We start from the raw sequence: 19,987 nt of genomic DNA on the forward strand, positions 1-19,987 counted from the left end.
CGCCTGTGATTAACCCCTTACATGCCGCTCAAACATAGACAGGTCTCAGACCGTGGTATCGGTCCCCGGTATCGGGGGACTTTTAACGAGTACGAGTACTTTAGAAAATGTGGTATCGAGGCCGATACCCGATACCAGTATCGGTGCATCCCTACTTCAAACAGTTTTTTATGTTTCTACTCCTCACTTGTTTTAGTTTCCTCTTCAGTCTCAAACATAGACAGGTCTCAGACCGTGGTATCGGTCCCCGGTATCGGGGGACTTTTAACGAGTACGAGTACTTTAGAAAATGTGGTATCGAGGCCGATACCCGATACCGGTATCGGTGCATCCCTACTTCAAACAGTTTTTTATGTTTCTACTCCTCACTTGTTTTAGTTTCCTCTTCAGTCTCAAACATAGACAAGTCTCAGACCGTGGTATCGGTCCTTGGTATCGGGGGACTTTTAACGAGTACTTTAGAAAATGTGGTATCGAGGCCGATACCCGATACCGGTATCGGTGCATCCCTACTTCAAACAGTTTCTACTCCTCACTTGTTTTAGTTTCCTCTTCAGTCTCCATATTTCTTTGGCACATTTCACTTCTAAAAAGGCTGCTGTTGATGCTCAGATGCTGATTAGTGGTTGAGAGGACAAAGGTTGCCTTTGCTCATTTCCTCCCTCTGACAACAAGTGGCTGCTGCTGTCACCTTCATCCGGCTTAATGCATCCTTTACTTTAATTGTTTTATTTATTCAGATTTTCATTTGGGGCTTGAAAAGATGAGAAGTCTTTTCTTTAATGGGTAAAAGACATTACATTTCTTATTTCTCTTATTTTATTTGTTTTATAAAAACCATTTTGTGTTGCTTCGGTGTTAATGATGATGGATCAACACAGACTGAATTTTACCCGTGCCCAGCAGTCATTGCCTGTTTTATTGTCTGCACAGTATGCTGAAATTTGTCACAGAATAGTTCACCGAGTCTTGCAGCTAAACTGTGTGTGTTTAACTTCATCCTGAATGCGTACGGTGCTTTGAAAAGGTTGCCTGTTCTAAAGAGGTGACATGATGATGAATGGCAGCAGGGCTGGCACAGCGCACGCCTTTACAAAGAGTTTGTTTCCTGTAGCCTTGATGGAAATGGTGGAAGTGTTTTGCAGCGGTGGTGAAAGGTGGAGAAGCAACAGGCGAACAGCTGCAGTTTGTCTCAACCACTGGAGACGGTCTGTCCTCACAGGAAGCTGGAGCTCCCCCTTCAGGTCAAGGCTGTTAGTGAGTCCATTTCTTTGCACAGGCACACTCGCGTCTCGCTCTCCAGGAAAACTGTAATTGGTACATTTAAATGGACTCTCCTAGGTGTCTTCCTCATACATATGAATTTGTCTTAATCTCTTTGTGCCACTTGAATTTTAAATGCTCAGCTGTCATGAATGTAAATCAGCAGCTTTGCTGAAGCATCTAAATACAATTGGGAATCATGTGAAATAACAGCTACAGAAAGTGTAAACACTTGTCCCACCTAACACTCTCGCCTTTCTGCACACCTCCCCCAGTTTCCACTATGAGTTCTGATTCCAGGGGCTGCACCTCCATCACTGCAGCTCCCCCACTAACGCCATTAAGCCATTCACATACCACTTGATATCGTCGGGGCGAGCGCTGCGCCTCTCGACATTCAGACGCTTTTATCCGATTATGCCCAAATCGAATCAGCCTGCAAGCTTTCCTCTCGCACTGCAAACTCTTCCAGATACGGGAAGTTGAAATGTTGGCATCTTTGATGAAGGTCTGTTCAGTCTGGCCGCTGTATGATGTGACGGAACAATGAGCAAGTGGTAATTTTATTCTGCAAATCAAGAGTACAAATCACAGCTCCCAACTGGGATTACACCATCCAGCGCCGTTTAATTAAAAATCACACAGCTGTAACATTTAAACACAGAGGTTCATAAATAAGTTGTATAGTTTAATGAGTAATGAAGCCTACATGATACCTATAAATCAGTGATTCTACATCTGCTTGTTGTCCGGGTACATGAAGAGTGCAGGAGTTTTAGAAACAGGAGTTCTGGTGGAGCTTTTATACTGAAATTCGTATTTTCTGTTTATCTAATTTTGGGTCTTCTGTATGTTTTATGTCCAATGGATGATGATCTGATTAGTCGCCTAATCACAAAAATAATCGGTGAGTAGTCGACTATCAAAATAATCGTTTGTGGCAGCCCTACTGTAATATTAATAAAGTCTGTATCGATGGAGGGGGAGTGTTTATGGTAAGAAAGTCTTTTTTTCTGATTCTGACACTTTTAAAAATATTCAGGTTGAAGAATAAAAGTTGTGATAAAAGCTAGAAGCTGGAATAATAATGTGGTACCTAGAAGGGATCCCTGGGTGTGTCCTAAAGTTGGAGAACATATCTTACATGGTTAGTGACGTTTTGTGTTGGGAAGTAAAATAATCAGTCTGCTGCAGGGTTGGGTACAAAATTGGCTGCAAAGCTGTACTGTTATTTTTTTTGCAGTTTCTTTGATCTCGGTGGATGACGTTTGGTTGATTAAGATACATGTTGCATCTTATGATTGGGGAAAATGACTTGGCTATTTATTTTTAAGCGTCAGACGCTGCAGATTAATGCTGAAGGCAAAATAAAATTTAATGCCCACTGAATTTTAAAGGCGGCGATCAGTGCATGAATGTAGCGTTTTTATTTTTACTTTTATTAGATGGCGACTTTGCAGGATGGAAAGTGAGAGGTTGACATGTACCCATGAATCCAGGTTGGGATCAAACACTTAATGCTTTGGTAAGTTGTAGCCTTGGTGTACGGGACAAATTGAGGGAGTGACGTTAGTGTTGTGGGACCAAACAGAAAACTGGCAGAATGAGTGGTGGAATATGAAAATAAAGACTACTGTATAGGTCTGTTTTGAAAAGTAGTATTATTTTTTTAATATCAAGTAATTAAAAGTTGATATTTGTGTTCTATGAAGAGGATCTTAAATCAGTGGTAAAATGAACCCTGTGCAGATCTGATTTGGTGTCTTGGTTTTTGTTTTGTCAGCTGTAAATTTCGCAAGAAGTTAAAGTTGAAATGTGACTTCTTCTGTGATTCAAAGCCATTTGGCTGTTTGATAAACGGCTGGTTGGTTGTGTAACAGAAGGACCTTGGTGAGTGTGATAATGATTCAGACTGGTCTAAACGGGTGCTTTTCTGTTGCATAACTAGTTGACACCTCTGTGTCCTTTCATGCATGCACACAAACATTTCACTTAATGAGCTGAAGGAGCGCCAACAATGCACATGTCCTCTGTCTCCTACCGTTAGTCCTTTAAAGTTTCTTGAGTACCTTTTCCGCGCAGGCATGAGCTTCACGCTGGTTTGCTCCTGCAAAATGACACAGCCCAGTGAAGTGTGGTCTAAAGTAAGCAAGAGGTGGAAAGTGACAGCAGTGAAGCAGCAGCAACACAAACTCAGTGTTCTGCTTTTATTTTGTTTGTGAATTGTATCTACTGCTTTTGTTTTCTTATTGTGACTGCGCCTTATTCAAAAACAAGAGATTTCCAGAACCAGTACTATATATGTCATGTTTCATACACTTACTGCTATCAGCAGCTTGTTTAAAGTTCACACTCAGAAGTGTAAAAGCCTCCTTGTTTGCTCACAAATTGCACTTGCTTTTGTACCTCCTGTGATTCACTGTGTTAAGACCATTTTTCACAAGACGTCTATAAGCGTTGCACTTCGTGCATACTTTTTTTTTGTTTAGCTGAAATTATTATTGTTCGATAAAATGTGAAATGTGAAAACTTCTCTTAGGCGTTTGGCTTCTTGCAAAACAAAAACGCCTTTGTCTGAGTCAGTACGGTTTTGGATGCTTGTCTTTGGTCTGCCAGCTGGTTAGTCACTTGTCAGCTGATTCAGATCCTTATTTTTGGTTTGGTATTTTCAAATGTGAACGTGGTATTTCTTAAATGGAAGAAAACATTCAGGTTCAGCTTGTGTCCTCTTCAAAACAGCACGTGAAAATCTACTATCACGTGTAGATATTACAGTCTCACTGTTACCTAAAATAGTCTCTTCAGTTTTCGTGGATTCATTTTGCTTTTCTGGCGATTCACTTGTTGATGTTAGTTCTCCATCAACAGCTTTGGCACCTGATAGCCACCAGTCTGCCATTAATATTGGAAGTTTTCCCAGGACAAAGCATCTTCTCTCTAAAAAGAACATTTGTAACATGGCTTAGGTTTGCAAAGTTGCATCTAAACGAACCACGGGACCTCAGGAACAGTTATATCGACACAAACACCTCATACCATCAGTCATGTTTGGTGGTGAAGAGGTGGTGATTTGGACTGGCTCTGCAACCAGAGGACTTGAGCATTTTGCTAAAATTGAGTCAACCATGAATACCTCTGTATACCAATATATTCTAGAGTGAAATGTAATCTCACTGACAGCTACAGCTTGGATGAAATTAGTTCATGCCACAGCATAGCACAGATCACAAGCAGAGCATTAAATCTTTAACAAAATGACTGAAAAAGAAAAGGATCAGAGTCAAAGTCCAGACTTCAACTTGATTAAATTGCTGTGGCAGGATGTTAAGAGAGCTTAGCATAAATGAATATCCACAAACCTCAATGAACTGAAGCAGTGCTATGAAGCAGAGTGGGTAAACGCTCATCTGCAGGAATGCGAGGGACTGATAGTCATTACAGAAAACAGTTATTTCAAGTTACTGCTGTTAAAGGTGGATCTAAAAGCTACTGAACCATTGGAGTTCTTAGTTGCTTGCTTTTGCATTTTGGCTTAGTTTTCATTAAATAATGGCATCCCATAATAAGTCATCTGAGGTTGTATTTAAATAATCTTGCTGAGGACCAATTTTTCTGAAATCAGAGCATCCTTTTTTCTTCACTCGTCCACTGTTCACTGATCTGTTTTCAGTTAAAATGATAAATACTATCCAGTGTGATTTTTCCAGTTTCTTTTTTCCTTTTTATAACACGTTTCTGTGTCTGAGAGGAGAGCGGAAAGACTGCACAATAGGGCTGCACGATTAATCGTTAGAAAATCGCGATCTCATTTCCAAATGACAACGATTTAAAAAAAAAAAAAAAAAAAAAAAAAAAAAAGACGACGACGATTGTACCGCATTTTGATCCGGGACGTAATCTGCATGAAAACAAGCGCTCACTCTTCTGCTCAACAAATGACAAGGGCGGAGCCTTATACCACGTGATACACAAGCTGTGCCGTGTGATGCTAAAATTAGCAGGGAAAAAACAACGGAGAGCACGTCAGGGATGACGAGAAAGTGACAGGAGAAAATCTGTCCCGGTCAACCACCCAAACATCAATAACGGGAACCTTATACAGCGCTTCCCTATACCCGTCAAACTCCCGCAGGCACAAAGAAATTACGGAGGCTATTACTTATCACCTGACCAAAGATATGGCTCCATCAACACTGTGCAAAACGAGGGATTTAGGAAAATGATCAACACCCTAGACCAGGGGTGTCAAACTCAAATACACAGTGGGCCAAAATTCAAAACTGGAACAAAGTCGCGGGCTAACGTTAATATTTATTGAAATATATTTATTCCTCCAGATATAAGAATGAATCTTTTCTCATGGACTCAAACACGTTTTGCAGAAAAACTGAATATGGAACAAGCAAAGCTTAATACTAAACAATATATATATTAGCTGTATAATACCAGTAGGCCAGCTCTAATAGTAATTTGGTATTGCTTCGCGGGCCAAATGTAATTAGGCTGCGGGCCAAATTTGGCCTGTGGGCCAGAGTTTGACACCTATGCCCTAGACAAACGCTACACAGTGCCGTCCCGCAACTATTTTTCTATTGTTTCACTACCTGCTCTATACACGCAGTGTCGAGCAACGGTGGAGACGGAATTTCAAGCAGTACAACATTTTGCGGCAACCACAAAACGTGAGACATTTGTTGTTTTTATGTTTATTTATTGTTTTTATGTTCAGTCTCAACTGTTACAAAGTTGATGTGCAGTTAATAAGTGCAATAAATATTTATATTGGAAAAGAAAATCGTGAGAGAATCGTGATCTCAATTCTAAGCCAAGAAATCGTGATTCTCATTTTATGCAAAATCGTGCAGCCCTACTGCACAATATACATAGAGAAACACTCAAACTGCAGATTTATGAAATAAAAGAAAGACTTCCTGCACTTTTAAATGAGTATGAAGTTGCTGTGGAGGATGTGGACTTTGAAGTTTGGACTCAAGGTCACCTACTTTGTTGAAAAAGGAAGTTGATCTTAATAGCTTGTGCCCTTGTGAGCTCTGCAGAGTTCCTTTTACATTTCTTCCTTTCAGAGCACTTGAACATGAAACATGGCGTTTTTACTTCTTAGTTACATGGAGTTCAGTTCATCTTCGATAATTATTACTAAAAGTCTAAACCTGACTGCAGTGTAAGACACACTGTCCTTGAATAGTTTGGTTCTCATCCTGTTTACTAGTTGTTGATCATAAAAATATCTCTGATTAAAATGAGCACAAGTAAGCTTCTGTTTAAGTATGTAAGCCTGAGGGGACTGATTTTGATAGTTGGTGCTATATAAATAAAACTGAATTTCATTTAATTTTCTTGATTCAATGCACTTGTGCACTGATGCCATACCATGCAGTAGGTGCATCTACTAAAAATCTCGGATGAGTCCCAAAATCAGTGATATGCTTGTGAAAACGATAAATGTCATATATTATGTTCAATTTTATAACATTTACTCAGGGGTTGCAATGGCAGCTCCCTGTATTTTTGGATAAGTGGATTCATCAGTCCTTCTGTAAACCTTCAGTCTACTGTATCATCATTATTATTATTATTATTAGGAATCCAAATTAACTTCCAACAAGGAGGTTAAGGTTTTTGTGGTGCTTGCATGTGTCTGTCATTCTGTCTTGAAAAGCTTGAAAAGTTTTGAATGAATAAAACTTTGATAGAACTTTGTAGCGGTGTAAAGTGAGGTCATGTTAATAAACAATACAAATTTGTCTCAAGCCCTTCAAGGTCATCATAATGATTTATTGGCTAATATATTGCTCTCCTTTAAGGTAAGTAGAGCCAAAGGTCAAAGTGAAAATAATGCTACATGTAGCTATTTAAATGACAGTGGGTTACAGGAGTGTAGTTGATTAATTTTCTTATAGCTTTGTTATGTACATTACCGTAACAGGTTATAACTGTTTAAATAAATAGCTGCCACACATGAGCTACATCCACTTTAAGGGAAAATAATAAAAATAAAAACTTAAAATGAAGTAATTGTATATTAAATTGGGGTTCGACAGGGCAAATAGGCAAAGTCTGCACTTTGCACTTGTTTTTACTGCACTGCAAACATAAAAGTACTTAAAGTATGTTTAAAAAACAAAGAAAATAAACTTCAGTTACCTTAAAAGCAAATGCTGCACAGAGATGACTCTGCCTTGGCAGAGGTTTGTGCTCTCTGAGTGCTTCTTGTTTGTTTTGTTTTCTTGGTTTATGTTTCACATAGAAAATAATTTCCAATCTTAGCCACTCTCACTGATGGAATAAAGCAGAGTGGTGAACTTGGAGTTCATCCTTCCTGAAACATCAGTCAACAGATCTCAAAAGGTTATTTATAGACCACAGTCCCATAACGATGCAACTCAAAGTGCTTCACAGAAAGATGCATCAATAAAGCTTGTTTCGGACATTACCGGCGCACATTATCCCCCCACATTCCTGCACAGTTTAAAGCTAGACTGAAAATGTTCTGCAAGATTATTCTCAAGTCCAACCTGCACATCAGCTGCCATACCTTTTAGTCTGCTCCGTCGCCTGATATGGAGAGAATTTAAAGAAGTGTCCTGTGCTTGGACACACTGTAAAAATTGATGCAGTCTAGGGCTGCCACGATTAGTCGACTAGTCACGATTACGTCGACGATTGACTGATTTAATAGTCGACGCCTCGTTTGAAGCTTTGTAAGATCACAAAAGACACAGGAATAAGTAGTAGGTTTTACGAGTGTAATAACGGACTGAAACAGAAGATGGCAGCACTGAATGTACAAGGATGCCAGCTGCCGTTAAACCCCGAAGAAGAAGAAGCTGTGTCCCAGAATTCATAGCGCGGCCCAGCTCAGTTTCCAACAATGGCGGCAGCTGGTTAGTTTTAATATTACTCTTATTATTCTTTCTGGGTCACAAAATAAACGATTAACATATTTTCAGACGAGAATGTAGCTGTATAAACCTCAAATATCTGCTCAGTTTATCAAGACACCACATATTTTCAAAAGTGCTCCGACGTTTTCGGAGACGTCTGTTAGCCACTAGCTCGATAGCTAGCCGGGGCCTAGGCTCACTAGAGCCGTGAGAACACCGGACTCCCGGCAAATCGTTTTCAAACCCACCGCCGTCTTTCGCTACTCAGGTTAAAAATATATAAGTCACTTAGATAACTTCAAAATGTTATTGTTTGGCTTTTTTAGTATTTTATTTGTTCCTGAGTAAATCGGTTTGGCTGAGATTAAAGTTATAGTTTTTACACAGCTGAATAAACGTCAAGCAGACAGCTGATTATCAGAAGTGTGAGATGCTGGAGAATATACTCCGGTGTCCCGTTATATTTTAGATATCAAGGAGTTTATTAAACTTCACCGAAACAATCAGCAAATTTCATAAAAATTTAAAGCTGTAAGCTAATGGTAGTTATATAAGAGCAGACGCATGCTGGTGCAATAAGCTGTACGTTTTATGTCCAATGGATGCATGATCTGATTAGTCGACTAATCACAAAAATAATCTGTGACTAGTCGACTATCAAAATAATCGTTTGTGGCAGCCCTAATGCAGTCATATATTCAAAACAGACCAATAAGTGCTTCATACACCAAAAGCAGAATTTTCTTTACTTCCCAGCTAAGCTAAGGTGGAGGAAACGACGTATAACCAAAATGTGGTTGTTTATTTGTTCAAAACCAAGGGTCAGTGAGTGCTGCTGAATCTAAGAAAAGGAAAACAGAGAAAGTTAGACTGACGCAGGACTACTGAACTGCAAAGGAAAGAAAAAAAATAAATGCAGCACATCTCCCTGCCCGAAACAAAACGCAGAGCAGCAGTGTCCTTGTTCCCAATGTGACTAAAGCATCAATCATTGTGACATCTTTTCTTCCTTCCTCTTTCAGGCCCGTTACAAGCAGAGTCTGGACCCCACGGTGGATGAAGTGAAGAAACTGTGCACGTCACTCAGACGCAATGCCAAGGAAGAACGAGTCCTCTTCCACTACAACGGCCACGGCGTGCCACGACCTACCGTCAATGGAGAGATCTGGGTTTTTAATAAGGTACCAGACATGCACCGACGATATCGGGCCTTCACAGATTTTTCTAATCAGACCTACACTGTCACGTTCACAAGCCATGATGGTGTTAACTGTTTACTGCTGTCATTTCCAAGGACGATTTGATTATTTGTCGCTGAAATGTCACAGGCTGTGCTTACACGTGCACTAAACCAAAGCCAAGTAAATAAACATGTTTTCACATGCTTTCATTGGAGTAATGCTGTTTAGTCTCCAGCGGAGCTCATAATCCCTGCATTACTTCAACTTTATTCACAATCTTAAACTATAGGCAGTTCATTTTTGGACCTAATAAGATGTATGAGGTGCGATTGGAAAGTTTCAGGAACGTGCCTGTGAAAATCAAAAGGCTATACATGATTGAATTTTGGGTGATCTCCCATTCAAGATCATCCTCTTATGTACCCGTGGCGTGACCTCAGCATTTCTATATCAGTCTTTAAACATCCCGTTATGTCATTTCATGCTTGTGCTTTGGCAATAGGTGCTGGAGATCGTTCATTTAGAAACATCCATCCATCTTCCTGCGCTTTATCCGAGGCCGGGTCGTGGGGGCAGCAGCCTAAGCAAAGAGGCCCAGACCTCCCTCTCCCCAGCCACCTCCTCCAGCTTATCCGGGGGAACACCAAGGCGTTCCCAGGCCAGCCGAGAGATATAATCTCTCCAGCGTGTCCTGGGTCTGCCCCGGGGCCTCCTCCCGGTGGGACATGCCTGGAACACCTCACCCAGGAGGCGCCCAGGGGGCATCCTTGTCAGATGCCCGAACCACCTCAGCTGGCTCCTTTCGATGTGGAGCAGCAGTGGCTCTACTCTGAGCCCCTTCCGGATGGCCGAACTTCTCACCCTATCTCTAAGTGAGAGGCCAGCCACCCTTCGGAGGAAGCTCATTTCCGCCGCTTGTATCCGCGATCTCGTCCTTTCGGTCACTACCCACAGCTCGTGGCCATAGGTGAGGGTAGGGACGTAGATCGACCGGTAAATTGAGAGCTTCGCTTTTACACTCAGCGCCCTCTTCACCACGACGGACCGGTGCAGCGTCTGCATCACTGCAGCTGCAGCCCCAATCCGTCTGTCGATCTCCGGCTCCCTTCTCTCATTTATATCATTTAGAAACACTGATGTTTATTTTCAGGAATTAGACAAAGGCGCACAGAGCAACATCTGGCAGTTGGTCCAGATGATGAGTGACGATTGTGTTTGTTTTTCCAGTGCGAAGTGGCTCTCTGTCACGCACCACAGGTTCAGGAAAAATGTACTTTGATGTAGTCCAGTCATTTGTCGTAAATGAAGGAGTCCACATATCCCACAGGTTATTGTAGTGCATTTAAAAGTTTCTGCACAAAGACAGAAACCGTGAATTTGTATCTAAAGGTATAAGTAGATACTGCATGCATCTTAGTAGCTACTATACTTGTTTTGGATCAGTCAGTATGGTACTGCTGGCAGTCAGCCTGTGTAACAGAAGCACTTTGGAGTAGTAATTCCTGAAGTGTTCACCTAGAAGCTTAAAGTGGACCGAGGCTCCTGTGGCTAAAATGCAGGTAAAAAAAAAGATGTTTTCAGTTTTTCAGTGTAACATTCTCGCAGTCAGAAAATAACCTGACAACCAGACATTAAATCAAATCTCACCTGGTTGCTGTGATCTCAGCATCGCACTGATGCGGACAGACTCGCTGACTTTGGGGAATCAGATATAAAATCTGGAGTTGTTCATCATCTTGTCCTGTAAGTAAGCACCTACTTACAATGATGCACCGCTGCTGTCGAGCGCTAGCGTTTGGCTCCGCGTCCTCAGTGTACCCTCGGGCCTAATGTCCTCTCCCTCTTTTCTTTCGCATTTTATTCGGTATTCCTTATCCTATAAAATGAAGCTGCAGTGTCGCTGGCTGCTGTAACAGGACATCAGTGGGGGATTTGATGTGGACACGGGCATCAGGGAAGGTGCGAAGAACCCAATTTTCCAATAAGTTTAGGGGAGAGCACCTTTATTGCACCATGGGTATTAGATTTATATTCCTCGGTCTGTGTTCCCATCGTCCCCATTTTTCCTCCGCCTCACTCGGGTTTTCTCTTTTTCTCGCTCGTCTGCTCGCGCTCTTCATCAAACAGATGACTGCTTAATAATTAAACACAAATCTATAAAAGTGAGTTATCAGCAATAACACAATGCACCTCTCTCTCTCCAATTCCTCACTCTGACGTTATCCCCTCCTGCCTTCTCTTTCTCAGAACTACACCCAGTACATCCCGCTGTCCATCTACGACCTGCAGACGTGGATGGGGAGCCCGTCCATTTTTGTGTACGACTGCTCCAACGCGGGAATCATCGTCAAGTCGTTCAAACAGTTTGCCCTGCAGAGAGAGCAGGAGCTGGAGGTGAGGCAAAAACGCACAGCGTGAATGCACGCAGACACAGTGTGCGAGCAAACAGGGCGAAATGATGTGTTGGTATTTAAGAGTTATTAGCAGCAAACTGGGTGATTCATCCGATTACAGTCACACTGAGCACACACTCACATATGTATACAGCATTTATAAAGGACTAATTGGTGTCACCGAGAGTCGACTCGTGATTCGCAGCTGGAACCTTTTCTAATAAAAATCCAAGATGTCTTCAGTGCGGTGATGCAGCCAATCAAATAGGCAGCTGGATCTAAGTGATTGAGTTTTGGTTTCATCCCCAATCCTACACACACACACACACACACACACACACACACACACAGCACTACCAGCCCCAGTCCTCTCAGCGCTTCATCTTTTTATTACGTTTTTTTCTCTCTCTTTCTCTCTCCGGCTATGGCGTGTTATGTGAATTCGTGATGAGACGGTGCTGTCATTCATCTCAATTATTCATGGAGAAGTTTCAGCCAGACTGTAGATTAGCTGGAGAGGAGAAGGAGAGGGAGGGAGGGAGGTACAGGATGAACAGTGCAGAGCAGGAGGCAGAGCGAGAGTAAAGAAGAGCTGCTGTGCGTGCTGCGTTACCCGTTAAAGTGAAGGCAAAGGCAGCAGCCAAACTGCTGAGTCGCCGCATCGCTCGTCACAAGTGTCTCTCCATCTTTTGCTTCTTCTTTGCTTCTCCTGCTCTTTTCTGTCAAAGTTTGCTCAGGTCGAGTCCAAGGTTAAAATCACAATTCTCATTTGGTGTAGCATCACGCAGGTTCCTTCACAAACCGCTTAGTCTAAATCAAAATACTCTGAAAATGTTGTTTTTGAGTGATTCAGATTGAGCCGCTCTACTGGAAAGTGCCCCATTCAGTGAACCTTAAAAGAGGTGCAAGGTTTCCTGTTGTTTAATGACCAATTATGATTTTAGCTGTTATATGCAAGGGAATAAATATCTGCTGGATTGCTGGGACTAATCAACATAATTACCCTGAAGGTAACCTGGCTCATAGATTTTATTTATTTTTATTCATTTAAATATTATTCCCTTTTCCAAAAGTCGCTGCAAGTTTAACACATTAACCATATTTTTAAGTATTTTTCCCCACTACTTTAAAAAATTATCAATAAATTAGCTTTAAATTAGTTTTTGATGAATCGAAGAGAAAGAGGAGCAGCTGAAATACTCACTTTCATTAAAGCATAGATGCAGTTTTTTGTCTTTCCTCAAAATAACAGAAGTGAAAAAGATTAGAAAAATCAGCGTTTACTTTTTGTTTCCCCCCAAAATGCTTCGAGTATGTGATGCCTTTCTAATGGCGTGGAAGTCGCGTGTTAGCATCAATCAGGGAACAATGTGAGCACAAACCTCTCATTGTCGCTTAGGCTACGTTCACACTGCAGGCGAAAGCGCATCAAATCCAATTTTTTTTGACCCTATGCGACCCATATCCGATCATGCTGTGACAGTGTGAACGGCACAAATCCAATATTTTCAAATCCGATCTGGGTCACTTTCGTATGTGGTACTGAATCCGATACATATCCGATGTTTTAGAAAGCGACTGCTGTTTGAACAGTCATGTCGCATTAAATCCGTCTTTTACGTCACTGACACAAGACAGACGCCAATTATCCGGAGAAGACATCGCGAACGCTTCCTGACCATCCAGTGAAACTGTTGGGAAGACAATGTTGGAGAAACGTGAACATTTTATTTGTACTGTATAATCTGCAGATTCTGACAGAAATCTGCAACTATCCTTTGAAGCACCGCTCCTCTAAAACAGCAATAAGGATCATTATTAGGTTATTTACATTATTATGTAAATAACAAAATAACTTAAAGCAAAAATTGGGAAACGTAAAGTCCGAAGTCTTTATATTAAGGTCCATCAGTCAAACAATATTGTTTGCTCTCGGTCCAAACAGATCGCGTTGTGTGTGACGTCTTCTTTTGCGCATGCGGCCGCTTTGAGCGTTCACACTAGAGCGCGTTTGCTGTCGCATTTTATTTGTAGTGTGAACGAGCAGACAAAAAAATCAGATTTGATCAAAAAAATCGGAATTGAGCATTAAGACCTGCAGTGTGAACGTAGCCTTAGTTGTAGCTAATTTGAAAAGAGGGAAGTACTTAAAGGGTCACAAGGGATTTTTGAAAGCGAACCGAGGTAAGACTTGCAGGGAGTGCTGTCTGTTGTTAGTTGAGCATATCACAGACTTGGGAGTAAAGCTTTCAGCATGACTGCGGTCAACGATGCACTGATGTATTAGCTGAATATTTGCATCTAGTGTCAGTAGCTGATATTCATCTCTTGTCATCGAGTTTGTGCTCACAAAATGATTGACTGAACGCCTTTAAAAGGTATTTTAAAAAAGCGTTTCTCTAAAAAGAGTGTAAAATAAAATAAAACATGCCAGAAATATTGACATTAGCTATCACCCAAATGATTATTTTAAACATTTCTATCTACATTGGCCCAGATTTTCATCTGTAACCTCACTGTAGCCACTGAAAGCTGAGATGTGCTGTGCAGAAGGACTATATTTATATTTTTCATAGCAGGGCACAAAGCCTACTCCAAACGCATTAGCTGCATCGTTGCACAAAAACTTTGAGAGACTCAGAGTTCAACTGTAGCCTTTCAGTGAAGAAACAAGCCGAGGAGGCCTTTAGGTTAAATGTGCATCCATAAGCGTTTTTCACTTTTCCACCTCAGTGCTCGCCCGTCTCGCCCACTCACACAGGAAGTGTATAATTGGAAGATAACGAGAGGCGATACCGCCCAGTGAATTAAAAAAAGTAAAAATAAATCATACAGCAGATCATCCAAGCAGGGCGTCTCCCACCTCACCCACACGTTTGTGCACATACACAGACGAGTGGCCGCAAATGGAATCATCCAACGACACCTGTTAATGAACACGTGATTCAACCACAGGCCTGAACTCACCAGGGACGGCGTTATTTGGAAGCGCCGTGATGCAGATGAAGGAGTATAAAGGAGCCGGATGGGGTGAAAATATGAAAGGAGGAGGAAGTGTTTTAGCACTCCTCCACAGTCCCACATCGAGCTCCTCCTGTGGTCCTTTCAGTCCGCCAGTGGGCCCGAGTGTGTGTCTGTGTGTTGGCTCTGAGTGTGCCATTATGGGGCCACCTGGTTCCTTTTAAATATGTCATCACTTCCTGCGTGCACTCGGTGAACATGCTCACTGCATTAGCTGTGGGACGGAAAGATGTGTGTGTGAATCACTGCAATGCACACAGCTATGGTACGCTGGACTATAAGAGCGTGTGTGTGTGTCGTCTGTGTGGCGTTTGTGTTACTGGCGCTTCCAGGACGCTCACATCTATCATTTTAATGAATAATGAATGCAGGGCTGCAAAAATGTTTCTCGACTAAAGCAGCTCCCATGCGTGACTGTGCGCTTCCTCTGTTAGCATGATACGTATAAAATCCCCCGCCCGTCCCGAGGATTAGTCTCGTGATTAGTGTCAATGTTTTCTTGTTTTGTTCTTTTTTTTCCCGTTAAAAAAATGAATCCTCAGCAATTAAATCGTCCCCTGATCTCCCCGGTGGAGGAGAGAGAGAAAAGAAAGCTGTCACGGTGATTTTCATGGTAATTTGCGAGATTACAATATGCTAATGTGATAATTACAGTGGCTGTTTGGCGTTAATCAGCTTCTGCTGGCAGAGTTATTGTATTTACCGTTAGGATTAGTGCAGCCCACCGTCACACGCTTTCGCCAGATTTCTTTCAAGAGACAGCGTTGTTCTGAGGTCGACTCGACGAGAGGCTTTAGAAAGGCGCGCGCCGCTTTGTTTGTGGTATCGGTCTCTGCGAGCGAGTCGACGCTTTCCTCATTACAGAGATGAAGATTGGCACAGATGCATTCGCGGGGGCTCCCAGTCACGCCTGCAAGCATTTCAAAGAGGAGGAACGCATTCGTTTGATAGGAGAGCAATGCACAGCTGCACACGTCATCGCCCCTCCATTAAGAACACCTACTCTTCTGTGTTTTTAATAATGCTAATTTATTCATGTGTGTGCAGAGCAGTACAGTAAATCTGAGCTTTTACATTTTTTACTACTTACTATAGAGCCAGCTAATGAGTTATTGGACTGGCACAGGGCTGGAAGACTGAGCAATGAGGCGTTATATAAAACTACACTTCCTCCATCGCAGGCATTTCCTGTACATTTTAATTACCTTATTTCCAAACTGCGTTAGAAGTATTCTGGACAATGAATTCATCTTATTGCAGCTTTCTGAATAAAATGCGCCTGCAGATTATTTGTTTTTGTTTGCTCGTCTCATCCCGTGATGCTGCTCAGGTGCAAAAAGAGAGGCGCGTCCCCTCCGTGCATGCCTCAGGTGTTCTAAAGTTTTACTCTGGCTTGCGTCAGACGCTGAGCTGCAGCACTCATAAGCTGTGGAGATCCAGGAAAGAGATTCCTGTCAGGCGCTGTGCTCTGTTACAGAATCACATTTGGACAAACCTGAATCAAGTACAGGAATGCTTATGGAGTGGACTGTTTAATCGTGCAAAGTAAATTTGACATTTTGAATGAATTAATTAACATTTTCAATTCTCCAGATTGGTTTTAATAGAATTGCTTGTCTAGAAATTGTGCAAAATCAAACACATCTTTCCCTTGTATTAAATGCTATCACCTGGCATGTTTTTAAATCCATAAACGTCCAGGCTTATATCATGCGCTAGACTTGATCATAGACTCCTGCACCCTTTGTTTGTATGCTGGTGCTCATGGGATTTGTTGCTTGCCAGCTATGTGATTATGTGTTCTTTTGATAGTGTAGCTTGATTGCCAAAGCTTGTGGTGTATTCTCTCGCTCTGTGACAGGCAGTCTGAAGATTCTCGCAACTGCTCGTCCCCCTCCACCTTTATGTCTGTAATCCCAAAAGTGTTTGCACACACTAAAAGAGTTTTAGCACTTAAAGCAACATTTTCTGCTGCAGCAAACAGCTGTTCAGAGTGTCTACGGCTCTTCAAGCGGTCTTAGAGGAACAATTTGTAATTTATATCTACAGTTAGACCAGCTGTGCAGTGTATGATCACAGTGTATTTATGCATCCCACACAAACACTGCAACCCTAAAAGTAAGGTTGCACTCACGCTGCTTCCTCGAAATCAAACACACATGTTGACTTTTATCCAGCACTGGAACAAAGAACATGGAGACTAGTTCACTTAAAAATATATATATAACTATATATAACTTTATATAACTTTAGACGTTTTGAATCTCATTACAGCTTATTCATTATGTATCGTGTTTTCAGTCAGTTAAATCTATAATTCAAAGTGTGTACTCAAGAATCGACGAAACAAACATATATATAGTATCTCATCACCTGTAAAATGATGATATCAGAGGTTTTGTTCAGTCTAAAGTTAGGATTTGCAGACTAAACACTGGATTGTACTGTGCATCTTTTTAGGTTTCCCCATCTGCTGCAATCGCATTTTATTCCTCGACTTTATGTCCAAAATCTATCAAACGTCTGCCAGATGCTTTGCTGATGCAAGAGTTTTTACGGTGGCTCAACAAAAGTTACAAATCTGTAATACCTGACATCAATATGATAATTTCATGCTTTTTCTGCACGTTATTTTATGGAGTCAACTAAATCTAGGAGATTTTCCATTTATTTTAAATCTGATTTCACAGCACTGCCAAAGTAGTTAAATGAAGTACAGTGAAAGTCTAAAAATCTGCTTATGATGTATTTAGACTTTTAAAACTGGACTTATAAGGACAAAAATGAAGAAATCCAGCAGGTTAAAAAATCAATGCCGTGGCAGTGTGATGTCAGCAGAGCATACACAGCAGTGTAAACATCACTGCTACATAAACAGCCAAAGAAAGAAACAAAGCTCAATGCAAACTCGACAGGTTAAAAAGGAAGCTGTTGATGCCTCTTTACAGCTGCATATTATTGTATTCTGGTCTCCTTTGCATATTTCACTATCAGAACAACCCTCATCGATCCTTTACTGGGCGTTGGTGCAGCCCCTCAGTTTGTCCTCTGGCTGTCATGTTGTTTTTGTTTTGTTGCATATTAGAAACCGAAGCTGTTTCACACTCATGATCAGTATGAACAGATCTGTTTAACTATGTAACTATATTTGTGGCACATTTTTAAGTACATCCTTAACTTTGTTCTACAGGTTTTTTGGGGGTGGTTCAGTGAATTATTTGGCACTTTTGGATTAGCGTTGATAATTCTGATGGTTCTTTACTAAAGAATATATGTCTGTGCAGTCAGAAACACCTTCTGGTAAACAGTCAGCGTTCTTTATTTATTTGACTCTGTCTGTAATTTCTCAGAGCTGTCAGATATTTCTTTACTTTTTCCTAAATTAGATGCTGCGATGATAAAATATTTGATTGTGTCCTCGGACAGTTTATGGAGGAGTTCTGATGGAACAATAAAACAGGCGAGATACGATCTCCGCAGCTCGTGACATCAGCAATGAGTTCACTGATTGTGGAAGTCTTTTAGGAGCAGCGCTGTTGTCTCTGTTACAAATACAAATTTATTTGGCATATAATAATAAAAAAACTATTTACAAGCTGTGTGAAGCAGTCTTCAGTCTTTCTTTTAAAGTAATAGTTCCCTGTGCTTTGGAGAAAAGAGGCAACGATAATAATACTAATAATATAACAGTCTCCCTGGCTAATTTCCTGCTAAAATTAGGCAGGGCTGCAGAATGAAAGAAACAAGCAATAGCAGTCAGTGATGATAAAGGGAAGTCTTGGATTGCTGCCTCCATTAAGACCCACAGCTCATTAAAGTGTACTAAGCAAAAGACAGGAAACGTATTGAACTCCCAGGAAACAAATCAACAGCACAACAGCACAATGAGCACATAGATAGTCAAGAGCTCCAAATATAATTAAAGTTTTACATCATACACAGGCCTCTCTCATTTTTTACATTTGCAAATATTGACTGAGCCGCCCCAGAGTGTTAAAGTATCACACTAATGCAGCTCTCAGAATAGACGAGAGAGATTTTTATTTATTTTATTACCGACAAAGACCACCTCCTGAGAGGCAGCGAACGGGGAAAACTTCCCACTGGGATCAATAACCTATCACCGTATCATTACAATGTGAAAAAGTCTGAGCCGGTGCGTCATTTCTAATCTTTTGCCATGTAGATCAAGGTGGCAAACTTTTAAAAAAACAAACAAAAAAACAAAAGCTTGTAGTCAGACTTTCCTTCTTTTTTTGTGCAGTTTTTTTCCCTTACCCAACGCTGTCCATAAAAGCAGCCAAAAGTTGAACTTTTTGGGGCTTTGCTGAGTTTTTTGTCTTCTCCCTCCCATGTGTTTTCATTTTTAATGCAGTAAGCACTGTACAGCAGCTTCTATACACCTCTGTGATGTTCAAGGTGCAACCTGTAATAAATACGACACTTTTCGGTGCCAAACAATGAACATTTTTTTGGCCTCAAAGATGAAAGAAGTGATCAATTTGTTTGCTTATCAGTTGTGAGATGATAGCAGGTCTGATGAACACCAACCAGCAGCTTGCAACAGTGACACGAGTCAGAACAGGCTGGTGTAGGTGGTGCAGGCTCAAGCCTCCATTTGATGTTGCTGGACATTTGCGTAAAATCACACTTGGACTTTGGTAGTTTTCATTGTTGGTTGGCGATCGTGGCTCAAGAGTTGGCAGTTAGTCTTGTAATCGGAAGGTTGCCGGTTTGAGCCCCGGCTCCAATAGTCTCGGTCGTTGTGTCCTTGGCAAGTTGTCTGTGAAGTTTCTCAGTCATCCAGGTCATCGTAGTCAAAGGAGCTTGCAAAGAAAAGCGTCTGGACTTCTTTAAGTTGCTTGAAAAGCAAGCAACTTAAAGAAGTCCAGATGCTTTTCTTTGCAAGCTCCTTTGTCCTTGGCAAGACACTTCACCCGTTGCCTACTGGTGGTGGTCAGAGGGCCCGGTGGCGCCAGTCCTTAGGGACCCCAAAGTAAAGCGCTATACAAATGCAGGCCATTTATTTTCTTTCTTCAACTCAAACTGCTGCTCTCTAATTTACACCTAACCTTTCATTTCATGCCTTATCTGCTCTTCAGCGTGGTGTCTGCTGTGATCTCAACCTGCTTCTGTATCCAAACCCTGACTCTGCCACTAAAATACCAGCATTCTGCCTTTTGTTACAGTGCTTCAGGTGCTAAGAACACTTTTTGAATGTGTT

General features: G+C 41.4%; 1 protein-coding gene across 4 annotated transcripts in view; it reads left to right on the forward strand.

Annotated features, from left to right (window-relative positions):
- Nucleotides 1-19,987, forward strand: part of rptor (regulatory associated protein of MTOR, complex 1) — a 229,137-nt gene that overhangs the window by 73,289 nt on the left and 135,861 nt on the right. For all 4 annotated transcript variants that reach the window (XM_087842157.1, XM_087842154.1, XM_087842155.1 and 1 more), the window contains exons 5-6: nt 9,191-9,349; nt 11,597-11,743. In XM_087842157.1, coding sequence (XP_087698283.1) covers nt 9,191-9,349; nt 11,597-11,743 — 306 coding nt within the window. The remainder of the gene's footprint in view (nt 1-9,190; nt 9,350-11,596; nt 11,744-19,987) is intronic.

The sequence above is a fragment of the Neolamprologus brichardi genome, chromosome 6 (assembly GCF_056152115.1).
Source record: "Neolamprologus brichardi isolate AB-2024 chromosome 6, ASM5615211v1, whole genome shotgun sequence".
In the NCBI taxonomy this organism is placed as follows: Eukaryota; Metazoa; Chordata; class Actinopteri; order Cichliformes; family Cichlidae; genus Neolamprologus; species Neolamprologus brichardi.